The sequence below is a fragment of the Canis aureus genome, chromosome 11, assembly GCF_053574225.1.
Source record: "Canis aureus isolate CA01 chromosome 11, VMU_Caureus_v.1.0, whole genome shotgun sequence".
In the NCBI taxonomy this organism is placed as follows: domain Eukaryota; kingdom Metazoa; phylum Chordata; class Mammalia; order Carnivora; family Canidae; genus Canis; species Canis aureus.
Genome location: NC_135621.1, coordinates 34,935,551 through 34,959,041, shown reverse-complemented (window position 1 = coordinate 34,959,041; position 23,491 = coordinate 34,935,551). Strand labels below are relative to the sequence as shown.

The 23,491-nt window shown below is 42.4% G+C and overlaps 1 protein-coding gene across 6 annotated transcripts in view; it reads left to right on the top strand.

The window, feature by feature from the left end:
- Window positions 1-23,491, top strand: part of RFX4 (regulatory factor X4) — a 162,040-nt gene that overhangs the window by 19,081 nt on the left and 119,468 nt on the right. Inside the window, exons 1-2 of one of the 6 annotated variants that reach the window (XM_077914767.1) lie at window positions 3,205-3,341; window positions 10,459-10,545. The exons of 1 other annotated variant lie outside the window; for it this stretch is intronic. In XM_077914767.1, coding sequence (XP_077770893.1) covers window positions 3,272-3,341; window positions 10,459-10,545 — 157 coding nt within the window. In that variant the 5' untranslated portion in view covers window positions 3,205-3,271. Of the gene's footprint in view, window positions 1-3,204; window positions 3,342-10,458; window positions 10,546-23,491 lie in introns of those variants that run through there. 4 more of the 6 variants (XM_077914769.1, XM_077914768.1, XM_077914770.1 and 1 more) reach the window with 4 other exon arrangements.

The window sequence follows — 23,491 nt, the reverse complement described above, 5'->3', positions numbered from 1 at the left end:
AAGCTTGGCAGTCAGACCTTCCTACTCATTCCTCCGTATTGGATCCCCCGGCCGACAGGAGGGGCTTCCTCACTGTGGTCAAGAGTTAGTTGACTCAGGCACCCACTCTTGTTAGTTTCCAGACCTGCAAGAGATGCTGCCCAGTGTACAAAGGGGGAGCTAGCACAGCCAACAGGCGCACTTCAGGGGTCATGAGAGGCCCCTAGAAACCAAGAGTGAGTAGTTTGGGCAGATGAGAAAGCACCAAGGCTGTCAGGGGTTAAGGAAGAACAGTGCTGCCTGGTGGTCGGATTGAGGCTGCCTTCTGTTCAGTTAGCACATCAGCCTTCCTTGGAGACTCTCGTAGATTGCCATCATCAGGTGAGTCTCATGGTGGCCTTCTGAAGCAGGAATTCTTACTTGACCGATGTGAAAACTAAGGCATATCTATAGTGGGAGTTGGGGGGAGGGTTATTTTTTTAAAGGAATATATTAGAATTGGGAAAGACATGAAAACACTGCTCAGATTTTTTTTTAAGATTTTATTTATTTATTTTGAGAGAGAGAGAGACAGAGAACATGAAGGGGGGGCGGGGGTAGTGGAGGGGGAGGGAGAGGAAGAGGGGAGAGTCCTAAGCAGACTCTGCACTGAGGGCAGAGGCTGAGATGTGGCTCGATCTCATGACCCTAAGATTGTGACCTGAGCCGATCTCATGACCCTGAGATTGTGACCTGAGCCGAAATCAAGAGTTGGGCATTCAACCGAATGAACCACCCAGGCCCAGGCTCCCCCTCTGCTTAGATTTTTAAGAAGGAGAAGAAAAGTAAAAAGGCAAACTGGTGAGGATTTTTTAGCAAGTACTGCAAGGAGAGTGAGTGAGGCTATGGGCTGGGAATCTCGTCACCGAGAGTAAAGGGTTAAATTGAAGAAAGTAGTAAATCCTGTCCCAATCCTTGCAGAGACAGGCCCAGGCCATAGGGTGTTGAGCAGATGGTCAGTGGGCTGATATGTCAGTATACGTGGCATCTGAGCACCCTGGCCCCTGGTTGCGATGAGCACCATCAGCTACAGGTACAAAGATGACCCAGCAGGTACATCCTGAGGCCCGGGAGTGGGAATAACTGTGCACCAAGCCATTCCTACTCCTCCTTGTCCTGGCCACACATCTGTGTAAAGCACACCTTCCCCATCTGCAGTGCTGTGATTAAATGAGATAATTCATGCAAATGGCTAAGAGCACAGCACTGATGCTCCAAGAGTGAGCTACAGTGATGTTGGTGAAGATGGTGGGAGGTCACATTCTAGGAGATGTCATTGCTGTCACCTCAGACTCCCCTCCTCACACTGTGACTGAGACCCCAGCAGATGAGGAAGAGATGTGGGGACATGGGGACACTGGTGTCCAGGATCAGCTAGAGTAGTGGATATACTTAGGTGGGAAGAGGGCAGAGTTCTTATCTTTTCTCATCAGACTGCCTCTGTTCTAAGCCTCTCAGACTTACTTAGAGTCCTGCAGTGGCCTCCTACCAGGGGGATCGTTAAGTCCCCAGTATACCTGGGACAATCCTAGTTTACAACCGTGGTCCTGGAAAAATTACTAATAATGTAGCTTTTTTATCTCAGAAGTTTGGGTGATAATCATGTGGTCTCCTGCTTCCCTGTCTCTCCCCCTCCGAGATTGTGTTTAGCAGCACCAGATGGAGCTGCCTACACAACAGTTTTTGTTTTTTAAAGATTTATTTATTTTAAGGAAGAGTGCATGCACATGTGCAGGGAGGAAGGGCAGAAGGAGAGGGAGAGAATCTCAAGTAGACTCCCCACTGAGCATGAGCTAACCCGACTTGGCTCTCAATCTCATGACCTTGAGCTCATGACCTTAGTGGAAACCAAAAGTCAGATTCTCAACCAACTGAGCCACCCAGGTGCCCCAAGGATGGTTTTGCTTATACTCACAAACCTTTAGAGGTTCCCAATCACCTACTGAATAAAATTCAGGCTCCTTAACTTAGGCTGCTTGTCAGTTTATATTTTTTTAAGATTTATTTATTTATTCATGAGAGAGAGAGAGAGAGAGAGAGAGAGAGAGGCAGAGACACAGGCAGAAGGAGAAGCAGGCTCCATGCAGGGAGCCCAACGTGGGACTCCATCCCAGGTTTCCAGGATCCCACCCTGCGCCGAAGGTCACGCTAAACCGCTGAGCCACCGGGGCTGCCCATGCTTGTCAGTTTCTTGAATGCATCACTCTTTTCAGGGCCTTTGCACATGATGTTCCGTCCCCATTTACCTGGGGATGATGCCTTCTGAGCCTTTAGCTGTCAGTTTAATGCCACCCCCTCCGAGAAGCATCCCTGACTCACAGATTAGATACAACTCCCTTTTTTCTTCTTTTCTGCCTCTCTTGGGAATCACATCTCTGTTATTTAACAGCTGATGCTCACACTAAACCCTAAACCTCCCCTGGTAACAGAAACCGTGCCTGCCTGGTTACTCCTCTGCCCCCATGGTGCAGCACAGTGCATGATACTCCCCAAATACCTGATCAACAAGTAGTGGGGTGAATAAACGCACAGTCCCTAGTAGGCTCGGCTTTCTGAGCCAGTGCAGTTCATGTCACATGCTTCAGGTCTTCCGACAGCTGCCTAGTACATTTGAGACAAGTGTGCAGTTCTTACTATGGCCCGCAAGTGCCTACACGCTTTTGGCCCTTTGCACCCCTGGCTTCGTTTCCTGCTGCTCTCACCGGTCCTCCCTCTCCCCCACTACACTGGTTTTCAAGCTCACTCGCACCTCAGGCCTGTGCCCTTGGGCCAACATCACCTCCTCCAACAGGTTCTCAGTGTCCCGTTACCAAAGACGGCACCCTGTCTCTCTTTATCCCATTCCACGGCTTCGTCTCCTTCCTAACACTCCTTGTGCTCTGAAGTCCTCTTGCTTGTTTCTGCCCGTCTCCACCGCGGAATACAAGCTCCCTGGGAGCAGGGACCTTGTCTGCCATATCCAGCCCTGGAACCTCAGTGCCTGGCAAACAGTTGGCGCTAAAGCAATGTTTGGTGAGCAGGAGCAGGGTGGGGTGGCCCCTTGGAGGCCGGCGGGGGAGGGGGGCCTTCCTGGAACCCAGCGGCCCCTGGGGCAGGGCCTGTGGAGTTGCCGTGGCAACCCACTGACCTGTGCCCCCCCCCCCCCAGAAGCCACTGCTGCCCACCTACCTCCAGGGCCCAGACTTTCCACGTGGTCCTGCCTGTCGCAGCTGTGGGGAGCCCAGGGCACAGGGAAAGCGGGCCGAGAGAGCGAATGATGAAGAGGAGATCCTGCCCTGGTGCGGGGGGAGACCGGAGCAGGCCTTGTTGGCATGGTTCCACGGGTAATGGCCCAGCCGGGGGAGGGGAGACCGGGGGTGCTCCGGCCCCTCCAGGACCTGGGGCCTGGACCTCCCCTGGTGGCTGTGGGTGAGATATGTCAACTTTTTGACGTAGCATTTCTAAAGCTGTGAGTTCCTGAAATAGGCCCTGCCCGGGGCCCTGAAAGACTGTTGACAGGAGGAGTGTGAGTAACGCCTTCCCCGAAAACCCGGTGACTGTAAGGCAGCAGCACTTCCTCAGGTGTTGCGTAAGCCAAGGCCTCCCTGTTCTCCACCAGTTCCCCGGGAGCAGAGCCCGCGTCCCTCCCCCAGGCTGGCTCCCAGCTGCCTGCAGGCACCCTGCTCCTCACGGCTCTCCCCCCCATCCCCGTCCCTCCTCTGGTACTGGTCAGTGGGCTCGCCCCCTTTCCCAGAACCCACTTTGGGCCTTTGTCGGGATGCAGCCCCCCTGCCTTCCTCCCCCAGCCCTTTAAGCTGCGGCTGAAATGCGGCCTCCTCTAGGCGGGGGCCCGGGGCACCTGGTCACAATGACCGAGGACTCTGGGGACATGACTTCCTGAGGCGGCGGCTGCAGGCCCCCAGCTAGCTGGCTGCGCCTCCCCAGCATCTCTGAGTCTCCGGTTCCTCCTCAAGAATCAGAATTTTTCAAGTCTGTTTCAGAGTTGCTGGGCGGAGCAGAGGGGAGGCGTGTGGAGCAGGGTGACTGGTGTGGGGAAAAAGCTCCCCCAATGCAGGCCGCCGCCGCCGTTAGCGCCCGTCCTCAGCACGGCTGGGAGCTCCCAGCCCGTGGTGGGCAGAGACCGCGCTTTCCTCGTCTGTCCGTGGCCCACAAAGCCAAGCGTGCTAAGTGCCTCCCTTGTATTACTTCAGTTAATCTTGGGAGAACCTAGAAGGTAGGGCTTTGGGGGGGTTCAGGGATCATCCTGCTGTTGCACAGCTAGTAAGTGGCAGGGCTGGATTTGAAATCCAGTTGTTCTGACTCCAAACCCACATCCTTCCTGTCCTGTCTCTGTCTTCTCTTTCATCTTGTTCTGTCTCTCCCTTGATCACTCCATCAGTGCTGGGCCTTCTTGCCATCCCTTCACCCATGATCACCGACCTCCCATGACCCCACCTCAGGACCTTGGCATCTGTGGTCTGCTCTCTGTGGACCTTTGAAGGCCTTATGCCCTCACTGTACTCAATCTCTGCTCAAATGCTGCTACTTTGCAGAGGCCTTCCTGGGGGAGGATCCCTCATCCCTTATCCTATTCTATCATCCTACTTTACTTCCTCACAACCTACCACTGTCAGCCATGAGCCTGACACTGTGCCAGGCTCCTGGGGACTAAGCATGGCAAAGATGGACAAGGCTGTCAGAACTTACATTTTTTTAAAAGATTTTATTTATTTATTCATGACAGACAGAGAGAGAGAGAGAGAGAGGCAGAGACACAGGCAGAGGGAGAAGCAGGCTCCACACAGGGAGCCTGATGTGGGACTCGATCCCGGGATTCCAGGATCATGCCCTAGGCCAAAGGCAGGCGCTAAACCACTGAGCCACCCAGGCGTCCCTATAACTTACATTTTTTAAGGTGGAGGAAATAAATAATAAAAAAAGCATAAATAAACAAGATATCTCAGGTCCTGAGGATCTGGTCCATCAGAGATATCTTGCTGTAATATATTGGCCCCCTATTAAAATGTACTCGTCTCTTCTGTTGCAACTTCACATTGAGGGCACTTGATAATGATTTGCAAAATGAATGAATGGATGGATGGATTGCCTGAGAATAGCCTGGTCTGTGCCCAGTGTGACATGGCAAGCAGAATAAGCATGGGCTTTAGAGATTGAAGATCTGGGTTTGAATTCTGACTTGAATCCCTCTGATTGTGTGACCTTGGCCAAGCCACTGCCATGGTCTGGACCCCAGTTTCCTTATGTTTAAAGGGGGATGAATTTCTGTCTCATAATGTGAGCTCAAATCAGGCTCTTGTGTCAATGTGCCTTGTGGACGTCAAAGATTACCTGGCTTTGGATAGTTGTCTTGGTTGGTTCCTCCTGCTTGATTAATACATATTCTTTTTTAAAAAAGATTTTATTTATTTGACAGAGAGAGAAAGCACAAGCAGGGAGAGCAGGGAGAGGGAGAAGCAGACTCTCTGCTGAGAAGGGAGCCTCATGTGGGACTCCATCCCAGGACCCTGAGATCATGACCTGAGCCAAAGACAGATGCTTAACCCACAGAGTCACCCAGGTGCTCCTGATTGATACACATTCCTGACAACTGCTCTGAGCCCTAAACATGTCCCTGGTGCAGTTACTTCCTGGTGGTTCTTTGCTGCTGCAAAACCCAATCTAAAGTGGGGAGGCATGAAGATCTGCCTCTGAAGGGTAGGGGTTAAACTCCTCAGAAAGTGAAAATCCAGAAGGCATGATTGGCATCCTCCTTCCTGCCCATGATCCCAGATGAGTCAGGTGAAGTGATGCTTTGCAGCCCAGGAGCTGACACTCCCAGCTGTCAGTACACCCTGTTGGGAACTTAGAGCAAGCCTGATTCCTACTAGAAGATCAGATCATTTATTTTTATGGATCAAGAATGAAGCAATTGGGAGCAAGGAGTCAGCCAAGTGTGAGTTGAGCGCTCCTTCTCCTGTGTCCCTGGACAGGGTGCTGATACTGCAGCTCTGCCTTGTATTAGAATTTTTGCTTCAAGCCTCAGTTTTCCTGTCTATTAATAGAGATATTAAAGCATACCACATGGTATTATTCTGAGATCCCTGTAATGTAAACCACATATGTGAAAATACCTTGTCTGGTACCTGGCATGCAGTAGGATCTTAATGTTATTTTTTAAAAAAAGTAATGCATTCAACAACACATATTTATTGTGCAATATCTACGGGGACAAGCATGGTGCCAGCTAATGGGTGCAAGAAGGACAGGCAGGACAGGCTTCCTGCACTCATGAGTTTGGGGAGTAGAATCTGCCTCGCTTTCTAGATGACAACTGCAGGGCAGAAGCCAGTCTTATCTGTGTCTATGTCACTCACAGCTTTTATCACAGCTCCTTTTCTCCAGAAGGCACAACATAGACATTGGTTGAGTTTTGCCTTCTTTACTTGGAAGATGACCTTTTAATGTATTATATACCATCTCGTGCCTTATGTGGTAAAAATAAGAAAAGATTAGGAAATTCTTTAGATGTGTGGACATGTCTACTTGTATGCTGTGCATTCTTTGATATCATGTGTGTCAATAAGGTAAAATTTCTTGGGACCATACTATAGGAAAAACTTCATACCAGGTGCTAGTGAGAGTCAAAAGAAAGAATAACATGGACTTCATTCTTAAGATATTTAAGATCTAAGTGGAAGGCCTGCTATATATAACAAAGGCTAGCAAAGAAATACATGAATGAATTTAGCAAAACTTGTAATATGTAAGTAGAGTTTTAGTGAAAGATTGAATGCCAAGCTGACTGTGATCAATGTTACAATATTGTCACCGTGCACTGGAGACCAAATGGGACATAGAGGGAAGAGAGCTCAGCCCACCCTCAGAGAGAGCATTTTGGTTATGATCTAAGTCCGGATGGCAGTCCTGCCTTTTCTTACTAGCTGACTGACTTTGGAGAAGTCACCTGATCTTACTGAGCCTTAATTTCCTAATAGCACCTACCCCAAGCTTTATAAGGATTAAGTATGCTGGTATATGTCATGTGTTTGCATAATGCTTGGCCCATAAAGACCCAATGTATGGTGACCTTTATTATTTTTATTAAATCACATAAAAGTAAGTTAGACACAAGGAAGTTAGATGAACACAGCACTTTATTAAAAATTCAACATACCTGTCATTCTGGTTGGATAATTCTTGATCTTTGCAACCAAAATTCATTGTTTATAGTTTTAAAGTATATAAAGTTTACTGCAGGTGACCTAAACAGAGGCCTTCCAATCATATGGAGCAACCTGACCTAGGGGCATAAGTTGCAGATGCTGCTGTTGAGAGCCCCACTGGAGAAGAGGATGAAGGTCAGAGAGCACCTGTGGATGTGAGGCCTGTGCCCTGACGTCTCAGTTGCATCTATACAGTCTGGAATGTAAGGCCTTTGAATGCTCTGAGAACTAACTACAAATGTCCCAAGCAGCAGAGGTGATGGTTCTGCCATATTTGGCACTGCTAGGACCATGATCTGGACCCTCCAGAGTTTATCCTGGATGCCACATGTGCAGGTGGCTATGGTTAAGTAGAAGACAGTCAGATGCAGGGGAACTAGATGGCACAGAAGTGGGAACAACGCCCTCTAAGCAAGAGCTGAAATAAGTGGGATACTTTGACCAGAAAAATGGGGCCATGGTGCCTGGCCTTCTGATTTCTGCCATGTGTGTGAGCGATCACCCTTACTCTGTGTTGCCCCAGGAGAAGAGCTGGGTTGTGGAGTGGCTACAGGCATAGGCCAAGGGGCTAGGGAGACCTGAATGGGTGCCATGGGTGGAGGAAAGGTTACATGATAAGATTTCTTCTCTCTTTCTTTCCTGGTACTTCTGGCCCTCTTCTCTCCCCTCATCACCCCACTCTCTCCTCTCTCTAGTGTTGGGTAATATGGGGGAGAGGCACAGCCATCTGGAAGGTCCTTCCTTGACTTGAGCTCTTGTGGGCTGGTGTCGCACCCTCTTGGCGCTTGGTGTCCAGAGCCAGCTCCCTTCAGAGAGTGTGTCACCAATCACTGGGGCTTCTCACATCCAGGAATTGGCCCTTTTGAGGACTCCAATTTTAACAGGCCTCATCTTGGCACTGGCGAGTGGGTGACAGGGGGAGTGTTTCCCTTAGTTCCCTGTGTCTGCTGAAAAACGTGTGTGTGTGTGTATGTGTGTGTGCAAGTGCACACATGTGCATGCCCACACACGTGAGAATAACTGGATGTGAATACCTAGCTTGGGAGGGCAGGGCTGGCCCAGAACAACAGCACTTGCTCTTGGTGCTGTGCTCTGGCGGAGGAAGGGGCTGTCGATTTCAGCAGCTGCCGTCCAAAACCAGCCACGGCGGTTGCCAAGGAAAACGTGCCAGAACTCAAGGGGATTAGAAGATCTGAGATGGAGATATTCTGGAGAGTCCTGAAAAGAATTCTGGAGATTTGTACCCAGATGCATCTTTAGATGCGATGTGATGACAAACACCCACCTTGTGCCATCACAGCTCTGAAAAACCTCACAAGCCATTGGGTTTCTACGTGGTGCAGTCGGTGTCTGGAAGGGGTGACGTTTTAATGTTTTGCATTTCTCTGCTGCTCAGGGTTTCCTCAGAAATACCAGCTTTCCATTTCCTCTTAACAATCTGGCTCCCGTTCCTCCCCTTGGATATTTCCCCCTACTTATTTACAATTTAGGGAGCAGCTTTTAAAAAAGCAGTTTGTTGGGACATAAAATATAAAACAAAAATTGAGCATTTCTCCCTGCTGTTTGCGTTTGCTTCTTCCCCATCCCCCCAGCCTCCACACCGTGGCTCCCTTGCCAGTGTGGCTCCTTTTTTAGAATATGTCGCCTAAGGTGTTAACTTGTGATCTTGCCCTTGGCTCTTTGAATTACGAGGAGTCACATTACTTAATCTAAGCTTCAGTTGCTTTCTAGGAAAAAAATGGAGATTAAAATCTTTATTTCTGGGAGTTGTGGTCAGAATTTGATGGGATAATATAGGTAATATTAGACTAGGTGTTCAGTAAGTGCCAGCTTCTATATTATAGAGACAACAATGGGTGGGTGACTACACCGGGCAGAAGGACAAAGCCGTAGGTATAGTCAGCTCTGCTATAACACCACACAGGCATTCCTAAAAATCACTACGTTCTGCAAAACAGCACGATCAAGTCCACAGTTTACTAGAAAAATAAGGGGGCATAACACTCAAAACCTTTCAGTGCACATAAAAAATAGAATCTAATAAAAATGATGGCACAGTTTTGCATATGTTAATTAAATGTTCAAGAGGTGCAGAAATACAATAAATCTGGCACTTCATCTTGGAAAAGACCTGACATTTTGGACGAGGACGTCAGAAAGGCTGCCGCCTGTGAGTTATGGTGAAGCGGTAGAGCGCGGGTTGTCTGGGCAGGTGTAGTACTTCAGCTCACGCAAACAGAAGGAGCTGGTAGGTGTCCGAGGCATGAGCACATGTGAATTTTGCATATTCATGGAGTTTGGTTCAGCTACCCGTGGTTTTCTGCATTCGCCCGATGTTTCTTAGGGAAGAAGTTGAACATAAATAAACACAAAGTTTGCTCTCTGTTCAGATCGTTCCCTAATATATTACTTGCACTAGAACACATGCTTATTTTCCAAACAAGCATTATAGTGGAACTGACTGATGTCGTTGAATGAATGAATGAATGAATGAATGGTAGCTGGTCTACCCAATGGAATAATTATCATGCTACATTGTGGAAAGTGCTTTTGTAGACTTTGGAATTGGATTTCAAAAAACCAGTCTTTTGGATTTTAAAAGTACTACATAGCTATTGCATAGCTTTTAATATCTCCTCCCATAGTGGCTTTCAGGCTGTGCTCAGAAGGTCACCGGGCAAAGGGAGGTAAACTACAAGAACCTCTGCCCTCCTCCAGTTCATCCAGAACCCTCAGGGTCTTATCTGCTTTCCTTTTTGTTTTTGTTTGAATAAAGGGTTCTGTTGCTAATTTATTGATCTATAAACCACCACCAGTGATTTAGTTGACCAAACTTTGTTTTACAAATGACTTCTAAGGAACGTCTCGTCTATGCAAAGAAAGATAACCCTCAGTTGGTACTACTGGGCTGTGAATACTCTAGAAGTAGTAGAATCTGACCAAGAAATACTCAAGTGGGCTTCAGTCACCATTTTGTCTCCAAACTACTCCACAAAGGCTCATCAGCCGTGGTGCCTTGGGGGGGCGGGGGGCGGTAGGCGCGTCCAGGGAAAATCCAGTTCCAGTCAGGGCAGGTCTCAGACAAAAGCCAATGGGCAGTTGAATTGAATGTGTTTATTATGTTCATGTCTTTTCACGAACACCAACAGCAGTTCTGCAATTCTGTGATTTTCTTCCCTCTTTCTCTCTTTCTCTGTTTTTTGTTATTTTGTTTTTTTTGTTTTTTGTTTTTTTTTAGAGAGCTGGATTGAAAGATGTCTCAATGAAAGTGAAAACAAACGTTATTCCAGCCACACATCTCTGGGGAATGTTTCTAATGATGAAAGTAAGTGCTTGAAATTCATTTTTCCACCATGTCCTAAACACAGCCAGTATCCTCATGGGAAGGATAGTGCTTCTTGAATATTCTCCTGGGGCAAGTCACCTGGAACAAGAGACTCTGAAGCCATTTATGGAATACACTAGACCTTCCCTGGGATATTCTGCAATGGGGAATGCAGTGCAGTCAGGTAAACACGGAAACTGAGCCACAGCAAACACTTGCCCTTTACATGTTCATATTGTCTGAGTCCCCGAACACCCCATTAGAGTGATGCTCCAGTTGGGCAAAGGTGGACCCTAAATGGGAAAGGCCATTCTCTGTGTCCTTGTAGATGCAAGATTAAAGTGGCGTGTCATGGGATTGTTGTTTCAGGATCATGAATGTCTTTGCTCTTTGAAAGTAAAGATTCCTCCCAGATCTTGGACTAGAGAATTGGGAGTTAACAGGAAAATATAAACTGCTGAGTTTATACCTTTCCCTGGGTTATGTCAGACTGGGTCTTCTGCACACCTCATATTAAGAGAGAAGACTAACAGGGACTTGTATTTGCCCCTAAACACTAAAGAAGGGACAGCTTATTGTAAATGTAATTTCCAGCAGGGACAGAGTGTCTCTCTCCCTTGGCTGGTTGGCTGGTAAAATGCATCTCCTTTGTGTGGTTTTCTCAAATCATGGGCCAGGGACCGCCTGCTCCATAAACCCCAGCAGTGTTTGCTGGACATGCCAAACAGCTTTCTTCCAGAGTTTCTTCTGGCACTGTTGTTCTTTCATCACAATTTTGCTTCATTTTATAAAATTGAGATAAGTTGAACTTAAAATTCATACATCTTATGTGGATCATCTGATGAATAACTTTTTCTCTTTCATTTTGTATTTCCCTGTGTAACCACCACCCAGAAAAGAGACAGAGCATTTCTAGCACCCCAAGAGGTTCCCTCATGTCTCATTCCTGTTTATAATTTCTGGCCTGAATTTTATCACTATCATTTGGTTTTGCCTGTTTTTGGAACATTATATAAATGGACTTATAGAGTCCGTATTCCTTTTGTACATAGCTCTTTTCACTCAATGTAATATCTGTGAGATGCATCCACACTGTTATTTGTAGCAGTACTTTTTCATTGCTATATAGTATTGCATTGTGTGCATATACCGCAGTTTACACATCCATTTAAATGCTGATGGTACTTAAATTGTCTTAAGTTTTTAATTATTTCTTAAGCATCTCTGAGCATTCTTTGCCTTATTGTGCTAAAATATATATATAACATAAAATTGACCATTTTAACCATTTTAAGTGTACAATTTGGTGACGTTAAGTAAATCCACTTTGTTGTACAACCATCACCACCATCCATCTCCAAAACTTTTTTCATTTTCCCAAACTAAAACTCTAACAATAACTCCCCATTCTTCCCATCCCTGCCTCCCAGTCACTGGCAACTCCTATTCTACTGTCTATCTTTGTGAATTTGACTATATAAATGGAATCACATAGTATTTGTTTTCATGTAAGTGGCTTATTTCACTTGGCATAATATCTTCAGGGTTCATCCATGCTGTAGCATGTATCAGGAATTCCCTTCTTTTTAAAGGCTGGGTGACATTCCATTTTATGTGTATACTGCATTTTGTTTATCTGTTCATCCTTTGATAGACATTTGAGTTGTTTCCACCTTTTGGCTCCTGTGAATAAGGCTGCTGTGAACATGGGAGGACAAATATCTGTTCAAGTTCCTGCTTTCAGTTCTTTTGAGTATGTACCCAGGAGTGGAATTACTGGAACATATGGTAATACTATTTTAAATGTTTTGAGGAATCACCGTACCATATTCCTCATGGACCATTCTGCGTTCCCACCAGTAATACACAAAGGTTCTGGTAGCTCCACACTCTTGCCAGCACTTGTTATTTTCTGTGGGTTTTTTTTATTTTTTATTTTTTTGTGGGTGCAAATTGTTTTTTTAAATTGAAATATAGCTAACACACAATTTGTTTCAGGTGTACGACATAGTGATTACGCAACAATATACATTACAAAATGCTCACCATAGTTAAGGGTAATACCATCTGTCACCCTACCATCTGTATTCCCTACCATCTGTATACCATCTGTAATCCATACACTGTACTTTTCATCCCCACAACTTACTTATACCTGGAAGTTTACATCTCCCCCACCTACTTTAACTTTGTTCCACCTCCTCCCCTCTGGCAACCACCGTTTGTTCTCTGTATTTATGAGTCTGTTTCTATTTTTTGTTTGTTTTGTTTTTTAGATTCTTTTTTTTTTTTTTTTTTTTTTATGATAGTCACAGAGAGAGAGAGAGAGGCAGAGACACAGGCAGAGGGAGAAGCAGGCTCCATGCACCGGGAGCCTGACGTGGGATTCGATTCCAGGTCTCCAGGATCGCGCCCTGGGCCAAAGGCAGGCGCTAAACTGCTGCGCCACCCAGGGATCCCTGTTTTTTAGATTCTATGTATAAGTGAAATCATATGGCAGGTGCAGATTTTAGTGTTATCCCAGAATGATTTATTTTTTAATTTTTGATTTATTTTTAAATTCAAATTTACTTAATTAACATATAGTGTATTATTAGTTTCAGAGGTAGAGTTCAGTGATTCATTAGTCTCATATAACAACCAGTGCTCATTACATCACGTGCCCTCCTTAATGCCCATCACCCAGTCACCCCATCCTCCCTCCCCTCCAGCAACCCTCAGTTTGTTTCCTATAATGAAGAGTCTTTTATGATTTATATCCCTCTCTGATTTCATCTTTTGTTTTTCTGTCCCTTCCCCCCAAAATAATCCTGTTTTGTTTCTTAAATTCCACTAATGAGTGAGATCATATGATAATTGTCTTTCTCTGACTTATTTTGCTTCCATCCTAATACATGTAAAGTGGCATCTCATGGTTCACATTGTATTTCCTTAGTGATTAGTGATGTTGAGCATCTTTTCATGTGTTTAGTCATCATTCATATATCTTCTTTGGAGAAATGTCTGTTCAAGTCTTTTTACCGATTTTTTAATTGAATTATTTGTTTTTTATTGTTATTGAATTGTTGGAGTTCTTTATATATTTTGCATGTAAACCCCTTATCAGATATATGATTTGCAAATATTGTCTTCCATTCCATGGGTTGCCTTATACTCTGTTGGTTGTGTCTATTGATGCATAGAAGTTCTTAATTTTGATGTAGCCCAGTGTATCTGTTTTTCTTTTGTTGCCTGTGCTTTTGATGTCATAGCCAAGAAATCGTTGTCAAGTCTAACACCAGGAAGCTCTTCCTGTATAAGAGTTTTATAGTTTTATCTCCCATGTTTAGGTCTTTGATCTATTTTGAATTAATTTTTGTGTACAACATAAGGTAAGGGTCCAAATTCATTTTTTTGCATATGAATATCCACTTTCCAGCACCATTTGTTGAAAAGATTATCTTTTCTTCATTGAACAGTCTCAACACCCTTGTTAAAAATCATTTAACCAGATGTGAGAGTCTATTGCTGTTCTCCCTATTCTATTCTTTTCATCTGTATATCTATCCTTAGGCTAGCACCACACTATTTTGATTACTGTAGCTTTGTGCTAAGCTGTGTATATGTGTGTATGTAAGTGTGTGATCTTGTCTACTTGCTCTGACCAGGCGTTCCAGGACTATGTTAAATAGAAGTGACAGAGGTCAGCATCCTTGTCTTATTTCTGATCTTAGAGGAAAAGCTTTCAGTCTTTCACCATTGAGTATGATGTTAGCTATGAGTTGTTCATATGGCCTTTCAATGTGTTGAGATAGTTTCCTTCTATTCCTATTTTGTTGAATTTTTTTATCATGAAGGGATGTTAAATTTTGCCAAATGCTTTTTTTTTGCATCCATTGAGATGATCATGTGGCTATACTGTTAGTATAGTGTACAATGTACACCAGTATACCAGTTAGTATAGTGTTACATAGTATAGTGTACATTGTTCGATTTTCCTATGTTGAACCATCCTTGCATTCAAGGAATAAAAAAACACGCACCTGGTCATGTACCTGGTGTACAATCCTTTAACACACTGTCGAATTCTGTTTGCTAGTACTTTATTGAGGACTTTTGTATTAATATTCATGAGGGCTATTGATCTGGAGTTTTCTTTTCTTGTAATGTCTTTGTCTGGCCTTGGTACCAGAGTAATAATGCTGGCTTCATAGAATGAGTTGGGAAGTATTCCCTCCTCTTCTGTTTTTTGGAAGGATTGGTGAGCATTCATATAAATATCGCCTTTGTGATTTGCCTGTTCACCTCCTTTGTCTGTTGGTTTCTTCTTAAGTTGTGTTGTGTCCCTTTCCTTAATGATCCGTAAGGGTTATTTTTATATTCTTAGTAGGAGGCATTTGTCAGCTAAAAGTATCACAAACATTTCTCAGTTTGTAGTCTGCTTTTCATTCTCTTAGTGGTATCTTGTGGTGAACAGAAGTTCTTAATTCAAATAACACTCAGTTTATCAGTGTTTTCCTTTTGTAATTAGTGCTTTTTTGTTTTGTATTAAGAAATCTTTGCCTACCTCTGGGTCATTAAGATATTTTTCATGTTATTATCTAAAAGTTTTATTATTTACCTTTTACTTTTATATCAGAGGACCATCTGCAATTTTTTGTATATGGTGTGAGGGAGGAGTCATAGTTCTTATTTTACTTTTAATTTTTGACTGATAGAGTACCTTTTGTTGGAAAGAATCCTTTACCTGTAAATCAGGAGCTCATATACATGTGGATCTAAGTCTTGACCTTTATTCTGAACCATTGACCTGTTTGTCTATTTTAGAATCTATAAGATTCTTTAAGATTGTTTTGGTTAATTTAAATTCCTAACATTTCCATACAGATTGTAGAATCAGCTTGTCCCTCAGGTATTTTGACTGGGATCACACTGAATGAGCAATCAATTTGGGAAGAATTGACATCTTACCAGCATCAAATTTCCTGTCAATGCAGAACATGAGAGACTCCTAACTCTGGGAAACAAACAAGGGGCGGTAGAAAGGGAAGTGGGTGGGGGGTGGGGGTGACTGGGTGACAGGCACTGAGGGGGCACTTGCTGGGATGAGCACCGGATGTTATTCTATATGTTGGCAAATTGAACACCAATAACAAATTTAAAAATTTTTTTAAATTTTCCTGTCAATGTATGTGGCCTCAGGCCTCCATGTATTAAATGGCCTTTAATTTCTCTCAGCAGCGTTTCATAAAATTTAGTGTAGAGGTTTTATGCATCTTTCATTAGATTTATTCCTAGGTAATTAATGTTTTTTAATGCTGTTGTAAGTAGCAGTATTTAAAATTTTTTCCTAATTGTTAGTTGCTAGCATATGAAAATACAGTTGATTTCTTAGATCATGACCATGTCCAACCACTTTGCTAAATTTGTTTTTTAATTATGAGTTTGCTTTTAAAAACACTTCCTGTGGACATAAGCATGTCACTTGAGAATAATGATAGCTTTCCATCTTCTTTTATAGTCTTTATATTATTTTTCTGTGCTTTAGAGACCTTTGTGCAATGTTGAGTTGAAGAGGTGATAGTAAACATCCTCTCCTGTCCCTGACCTAAGGAGAAAAAGGATTTTGTGTTCCACCACTGAACATCATGCTTACTGTGAATTTTGTTTGCAGGTATTCATGATCAAATCTCTAGTTTGCTGAGAGACTTTTCCTGAATGTGTGTTGACCTTTATTAAATGTGTTTTCTGCATCTGTTGAGATGATTGTATGTTTCTCTCCTTTATTTCTAGTTATGTGGTGAATTACATGGATTAAGTTTTGAAAGTTAAGCCAATCTTGCATTCTTGGCATAAATGGCACTTGGACAGAAGTATTATCTTTTTAATCTATTTCTGGGTTGGATTACTTGTTTCGTCTAGAATTTTGGTATCTATTATTTATAAGATTTTATTAGCTTCTGATTTTTCTTTCTTACAATGCCCTTCTCAGATTCTGGTGTCATACAGGCCTCCTAAAAAGAGGTGGGAAGTTTCTTCTTTTTCATTTCTTCTGAAGAGTTTGTGTAAGATTGGCATTACTTACTTCTTAAATGTTAAAAGAATTTAACATTTCCACTGGATTTGACATTTTCTTTGAGGATTATTTTATTACTTGGTTTGTTAGCAATAATAGCAAACTGTTATTTTTAAGGGATTAATTTTGTCTAAAGTTTGAAATTTATTTATATGACATTGTTTAAACTTTCCTTTTCTTTTTCTCATCACACCCAGAATGATGTCTCCCTCTCATTTCTAATATTGACAATCTGTGTTTTCTGTTTTCCTAAATCACTTCTTCCAGAGTTTTTCAATTTTATTAGTCTTTTCAAAGATGCAGCCTTTAGCCTTGCTTTTATCAACTGACGTCTTTTTTCTATTTCATTTTCTCTGCTCCTCTTCTGTATCTTGCATCCTTCCTTCTACTATCTTTGAGTTTAACTTTTTGTCTCTTTCTAGCTTTTGAGACAGTCTCTTAGATCATTGATTCTAACCTTTTCCATAATGGGCATTTAAGGTTACAAATTTTCCTCTAAGCACTGATTAAATGTATCCCATAATTTTTCTGATGTCCTACTTTCATTATCATTCACTTAAATGCGTGTTCCAATTTCTATTGTGATTTCTCCTTTTTCTCCTGGTTTACTTGGAAATCCATTGCTTAGTTTTCCAAACATTTGGTTATTTCTGTTATTGGTTTCTATTATAATTCCATCTTGGTCAGAGAATGTATTCTGTACAACTTCAATATTTAAAATTGTCTAGACTTGCTTTTTGTCCTGACAGATGGTCTATTTTGGCAAATGCCCGTGTATACTTGTGAAGAATGTGTATTCAGCAGATATTGGATGAAGTCAGACAGATAAAGTTGTCAATGGTATATCATTTTTCATCTTCCTATTTCCAACTTTTCTGAATTAAGGTTTTTAATATGTGTTTTTAAAAATCCAGTCTGATCGTCTGTATCTTAAATTGTAATATTTACATCATTTGAATGTAATGCACTTAAATTACATTACATTGTTGGGTTTAAAATCAACAAACTTACTTTAATTTTGATTTGTCCCATCTGTCTTTATTTCTTTATTCTTTCCCTTTTGCTTTTTTGGGAGAGATGATGCAGTTTAACAATTTTTCTTTGATGTTTTCCTCTGCTAACTTTAAAATGACATATTCTTTTCAGGTGGTCCTCTCATGTTCACCTTACATTACCCCTTCTCCCATTTCCAGCCCAGTCATGAACATGCTCACACTTTAGCCCCATTTACCTCTGTCTGCCTTCTGTACTATTACCTTTATGCATTTTACTTTTACGTGTTTATTATTGTTGTTTTAAACAGTCAATATTTCTTTATATTTATCCACATATTTACCTTTTACAGGGCTCTTGATTTACGTCAGCAAGTCTGTGTTTCCACCTGGGATCAGCTTTACTTAAATCCAAATAAACTCTTTTGGTATTTTGTGTAGTGCAATGCTGTGTAGTATAGAGCATGAAAATCATTTTTATTTTACCTGTATTTTTTGAAGGACATTTTTGCGGGATCTAGGATCCTAGGTTGGTAAGTTTTTTCCTGCTTTCAATGCTTTAAAGTTGTCATTCCATTGTCTTCTGGTTTCTAAAAGGTAGTCATCAGACTTATTTTTACTCCTTTGAATGCAATGTGTCTTTTTGTCTCTGGCTGCCTTTAAGATTCTTTTCTTTGTGTTTAGTTTTCAGCACTTTGACTACAAAGTATATAGTTAAGGTTTTCTTATACTTTTTCTTCTTGAGGTTTACTGAATTTCTTGAATCTGTGGATTGTTTTTCATCAAATTGGTAAAATTCTTGACTATTGTGTCTTCAAATATTTTTTCTGCCCCATTTTCTCTTACCTGCTTCTGGGACTCCAGTTATGTGAATACTAGACCTTTTGACTGTACCTCCTGTGTTTCTTATGCTCTGCTCTGATTTGTCCATGTTTCTTTCTTTATACCTCAGTTTGGTGTTGTCTGTTGACTTCCCTCTCAGTTCTCAAATCTAATTTTCTGGGGATCCCTGGTGGCTCAGTGGTTCAGCACCTGCCTTTGGCCCAGGGCATGATCAGGATCATGATCCTGATCCAGGGAGTCCCAGGATCGAGTCCCGCTTTGGGGTCCTGCATGGAGCCTGCTTCTCCCTCTGCCTATGACTCTGCCTCTCTCTCTCTCTCTCTCTCTCTCTCTGTGTGTGTGTGTGTGTGTGTGTATGTGTGTGTCTATCATGAATAAATAAATAAATAAATAGAATCTTTTAAAAATTAAAAAAATCTAATTTTCTGCTATGTCCAGACTAATATTAAGCCTATACAAATGATCTAAATTTCAGACATTGTATTCTGTCTTCTACGGTACATGTCCATTTGATTTTTCTTTTTTCCCCAAATCTCAGTTGATATTCCCCATTTTCATCTGGTTTGTCCATCATTTCCTCTATTTTGACCATCTTTTTCTCTGTCTTCTTAACCATATTGACCATGGTTTTGTTTCGTGGCCTTTTGGCTAAGATCAAGTGTAAAGTCCTGGTAACTGTAACTTAACTATAATGTTTGAGTCATCTCTGGATTAATGTCTATGACCTGATTTTTTTCTTTGGATTTCAGGGTTTTGGTCCTGTTTTTCAGGATGCCTTATAGTTTTTGATTTGATGCTGATATTAGGGATATAAAGTTAGAGAGTCTTTGGGTGAAATATGTTAACTTCCTCTGAAGGGTGTTAAACTTTTTTCCAGCAGACTGATTAGAGAACCAACAGGTCTCTTCAATCCTGTCAAGTCTTGGTGAAGTCTGATCTGTTATAGTCTTGTCTGTGCTACTATGATGCAGTTTTTACTCCTAACTCAGAGCCTTTCTGGGTCCACAGCTAAAAGCTCTGGGTGCTGACCAACTTCCTTTACCTGATCCAGCTTGAACTCCAACCTTTGACTCCGCCACTAATCAGTGGTTAGTTGATCAGTTCTTCAGACTCTAAGTTGATGTTTTCTCCTTGGGTTTTTGGTTTCTTACTCTCTGCACGAGTGAGTAAACTAAAGATTTGAGGGAAATTATAACACAGGTGAGTATGTTTCCTTCTCTGTGACTCTTCTCTCTGGAACAGTGCTCCTTAGGTCTGAGTCACTTGTCATCTCCAACTCTGACTTCAGCTCAACCAACCACACTCTTTGCTTGGGTTCTGTTTCCCAGTGAGGCCGTTGAGAAGCATCCCCAGGGAAAATTTAGGGTGAAGTGGAGGGCACATCCTGTGCTTCCTTTCTCTCAAGGCCTGTGGCTCCTCTAGTCCTACCTGCATTGATTGCCCTCTGATGTCTTCAAATAGCTGTCCTAGCTTTTACAGTTGTTTCAGTAAACGTACTAATCCACTGCAAGCGATCTCACCATGGGGAGACTAAGAGTCTGGTTAACACCGATGTTAGACAGGGAAATTTAGACTTGAATTGGTAAAGTGACTTTCTAAGATTGCTCAGAGAGTCAGTGCCAGTGCCAGGTCTAGAGTGGGGGCTGCCTGACTCCTATCTGGATAAAAGAACAAAGAAGTTGCTGTCCACATGTTGTTTTTGTTTTTAAAACACAAAAGTTACATTTAAAAATATATCCCCTGGCTGTGAGTCAGTCATGTGTGTGTATTTTTGGAAAATCTAGGAAAAAATATATGAGGAAGAAAAATAATTGTCTCTAATCTTACCATCCAGGGGCAACCACTCCTGATACCCTCTGGTCTTTCTTCTTCAGTATATATTGTTAAGCAAACTTATATATGTATATGTTTATAGTGACAGGTATATATGGCTGTCATCTACTAAGCCACAAGTGCTCTAATTCCATGACCCCATTCAAATCTCACAGTGGTCTTAGGATGCCTCTTATAATGAGCCTCATCTTACATATTTGAACACTGAGGCTCGAAGGGGTTAAGTAATTCACCCAATGTATGTGGCTAGTAAGTGGTAGAGCTAAGATTTGAACCCTGGTCTGTCCATCTGCCTTTGAACATTAGTCATTTAGTCTTTGCAGACTAAAGACTTTTCTGTCTCTCAGAAGGCAGTACTTCAAAGACCTGCCATTGAGGATTTTATAACTTGTCCATAGGAATACCAAGACCAGAGCTAAGAGTGCTCATCACCCGTTTTCAGTAGCTGATGAGCATACCAGTACTTGTCTGTGCCTTGTTATGTCTTCTGCTTAGAAGCTCCATGAGGACAGGAATGCTGTGGGGTTCTCTATTGTAATCCCAGGGCCTGGTACATAGAGGGGGCTCAGGAGGTGGTTGAAATTTTTTAAAATATGAGGAAGAACCCATCAGATTTAGTATTTTAAAAATGCTTTGGATTGTAAGGAGGCTGACAGTGGTTTAAACAATGTGGATATTTATTATCTTATTTAACTAAAAGATGGGAGGTAAGATTCCAGCTCAGCATCATCCAGGACTCAAACTCTATGTGTCTTTATAAGTCTTTCCAGATTGTTGGCTTTTGTCCTCATGTTCATATCTTGTGGTCACAAAATAGCTGCTTTAAATAATAGGCATCAGGTCCACATTTAAGACAGGTGGATGGAGAAAGGGGAAGTGCCAGTTAGCTTTCCTCTTATGTGTCTTACTCTTACCAGAAAACAACAAACTCTTTCCTAGGAGCTCCCGGTAGACTTTTTTTTTTTTTTTAACAATGTTTGTGTTGAGAATGCTATCCTTTGTAGCTTGAAAGGAAGGATAGGTGACTGAATATTTGCCAAAATAATAGAAAAAAATGAATTACTCTTAATGGTTGCACAGCCTCAGGCCAGATCCAGCCCACCTTCTGTTTTATACAGCCCAGAATCTAAGATGCTTTCATTTCTGTTTTATTTTTAATTGTTAAAGAGTAGAGGAAAAAAATGAAGAATATGTGACAGGCATCATCTATGGCCCCTGAAAGCCTAAAAATGTTACCATCTGGCTCTTTACAGAAAAAGTTTGCCAGCCCCTGGCTTGGACAAGTAAGGATTTTCCTCTAGGGCTGTCCCTTCATTGCCCTGAATAAATCTGGGTTTTACTAGTAAGCAGGAAAAAAATGAAAAATTGGCTATTTGAGTGGCTAGCAAAAGTGTCTCCTAGAGTTTATGTCTGAACCAGGCGAAGAAGGTAGAAATGCCTTCCCAGAGTGATGTGAGAGACATTAACATCCCACCTGATGAGAAAGATTTCTCCCAGTGGCCTGAGTAATGGCTTGACATTAGCACCAGGGGTCCTGGTTAAGTGAAATGGAGTGGGATAATAATCCATTTATTAGCTTAGAATTTAAAAACTGAGGCTCAGAGAAGTTATTTGCTCAAAATCATTACTCTTGGGTAATGCTAGAGTCATTAACTGCTACCCACGTCTTCTGATTTCTATGTAGTCCTCTTCCTATTATGCCATTTTTAGCAGCTCAGAAGACAGGGATTTAACTGAGCAACAAGAGCTTCAGTGAGCGTGAGGATATGGGACCTGAGATATCTTGATGGAACGTAGTTGAGAAGCATAACCTGGATCAGTGAGGTCAAGCCTTAAATGCCTGATGAGAGAAGATCTGCACAGGAGTGGATGAGTTATTTACCATAATTCAGCTCTCATAAATGCCCATTTCCAATCTGAACAAATTGCATTTTCTCTCAAGCATTATTAGTGGGTTTTTACGTTTCTGATGACATACTCACCAACATAGAGGGAGACTTTGAATGTAAAGCATCGTCAGGTCAGGACTGTTTAGAGCATCGTGTCCAGTGAGATGAGCCAAGCAACACGGATTGAGAAGAATTGTATGGGTGGAATAGAAGTTCCTGCAGAAGATTCCCTGAGCACTTACTGCATACAGGACTATGTAGATAATCCCAAGTTATACAAGGAAGGAAAAAGCAGAGCGTCAGTATTAAATTAGAAACTGAAGTAAATATTATTCAGTATTCACTAATATATTGACTATCATAGTAACATATTTATTCAATACTAAATACATTCAGCATCAGACAGTATGCTAGGCATGATCACAACTACAATTTCCTTTAATCCTTAGGGAGGGAGGTATTTCTACAGGCAGATGAGGAAACAGATTCAGAGGTTGTGGGACTTACTCAGTGTCATAGCAAGTAGGTGGCAGAGTTAAGACCCAAAATTAGCGCGGTCTGATTTTACAGCTTTCTCTCTTCCTACCACATAAATAGCCTGTTTTGTGGATCTGTGCTCTCCAGGAATTTTTAATCTAAAAGGGAAGCTCAGGCCCACTCTTGAATAATAATAAGAGACTGTATGTAATCGATTCCATTTGAATGAGGCAAGGTGTTCTATCTTGGCTCACCAAGTGCGCTTCTGGGCTCCAGCAAACTTCACTGGAAGCTTGTTGGAAATACTTGTTAGAATCTCAGGCCTACTCCAGACCCACCGGAACATGCTTTGCATCTTAACACGACCCCCAGGTGATTAGAATGCATGTTAAAGTTGGGAAAGGTCACAGGTTGGAAGGTGACTAGGGAAGCATCTTGGAGGAGATGGCATTTGTGTTGGGCCTCAGAGAATCCATGTGGTCCCTTTAAGTGGTGATGGTAGAGGGCTTTTTTTTTTTTGTGGCAGAAAGCCACAAAAAAAGATTTTGAGCTTGGAAAGGTTGTTGACTTGAGAGAGGTTGAAAGATCGTGGGACACGGGGCTGGGGAGGTGAATTTGGGCCATATTATTGAGGAACTTAAATTCTAAATACAGGGTTTGGAATCTGATAGCTAAGATGCCTCTGAGGGAGGTGGGTGGAGGAGTGACAAATCAAAGTGGCATTTTCAGAAGGTTAACATGGAGATTATTCCATGCAGATGGATTAGAGCCAGGGCACTTTGGAGGCTTCCACCTAGTCCAGGCTCAAGGGGATGAGGCTACAGTGCAGGGAGATGGATTAATAGGATGGAGAGGAT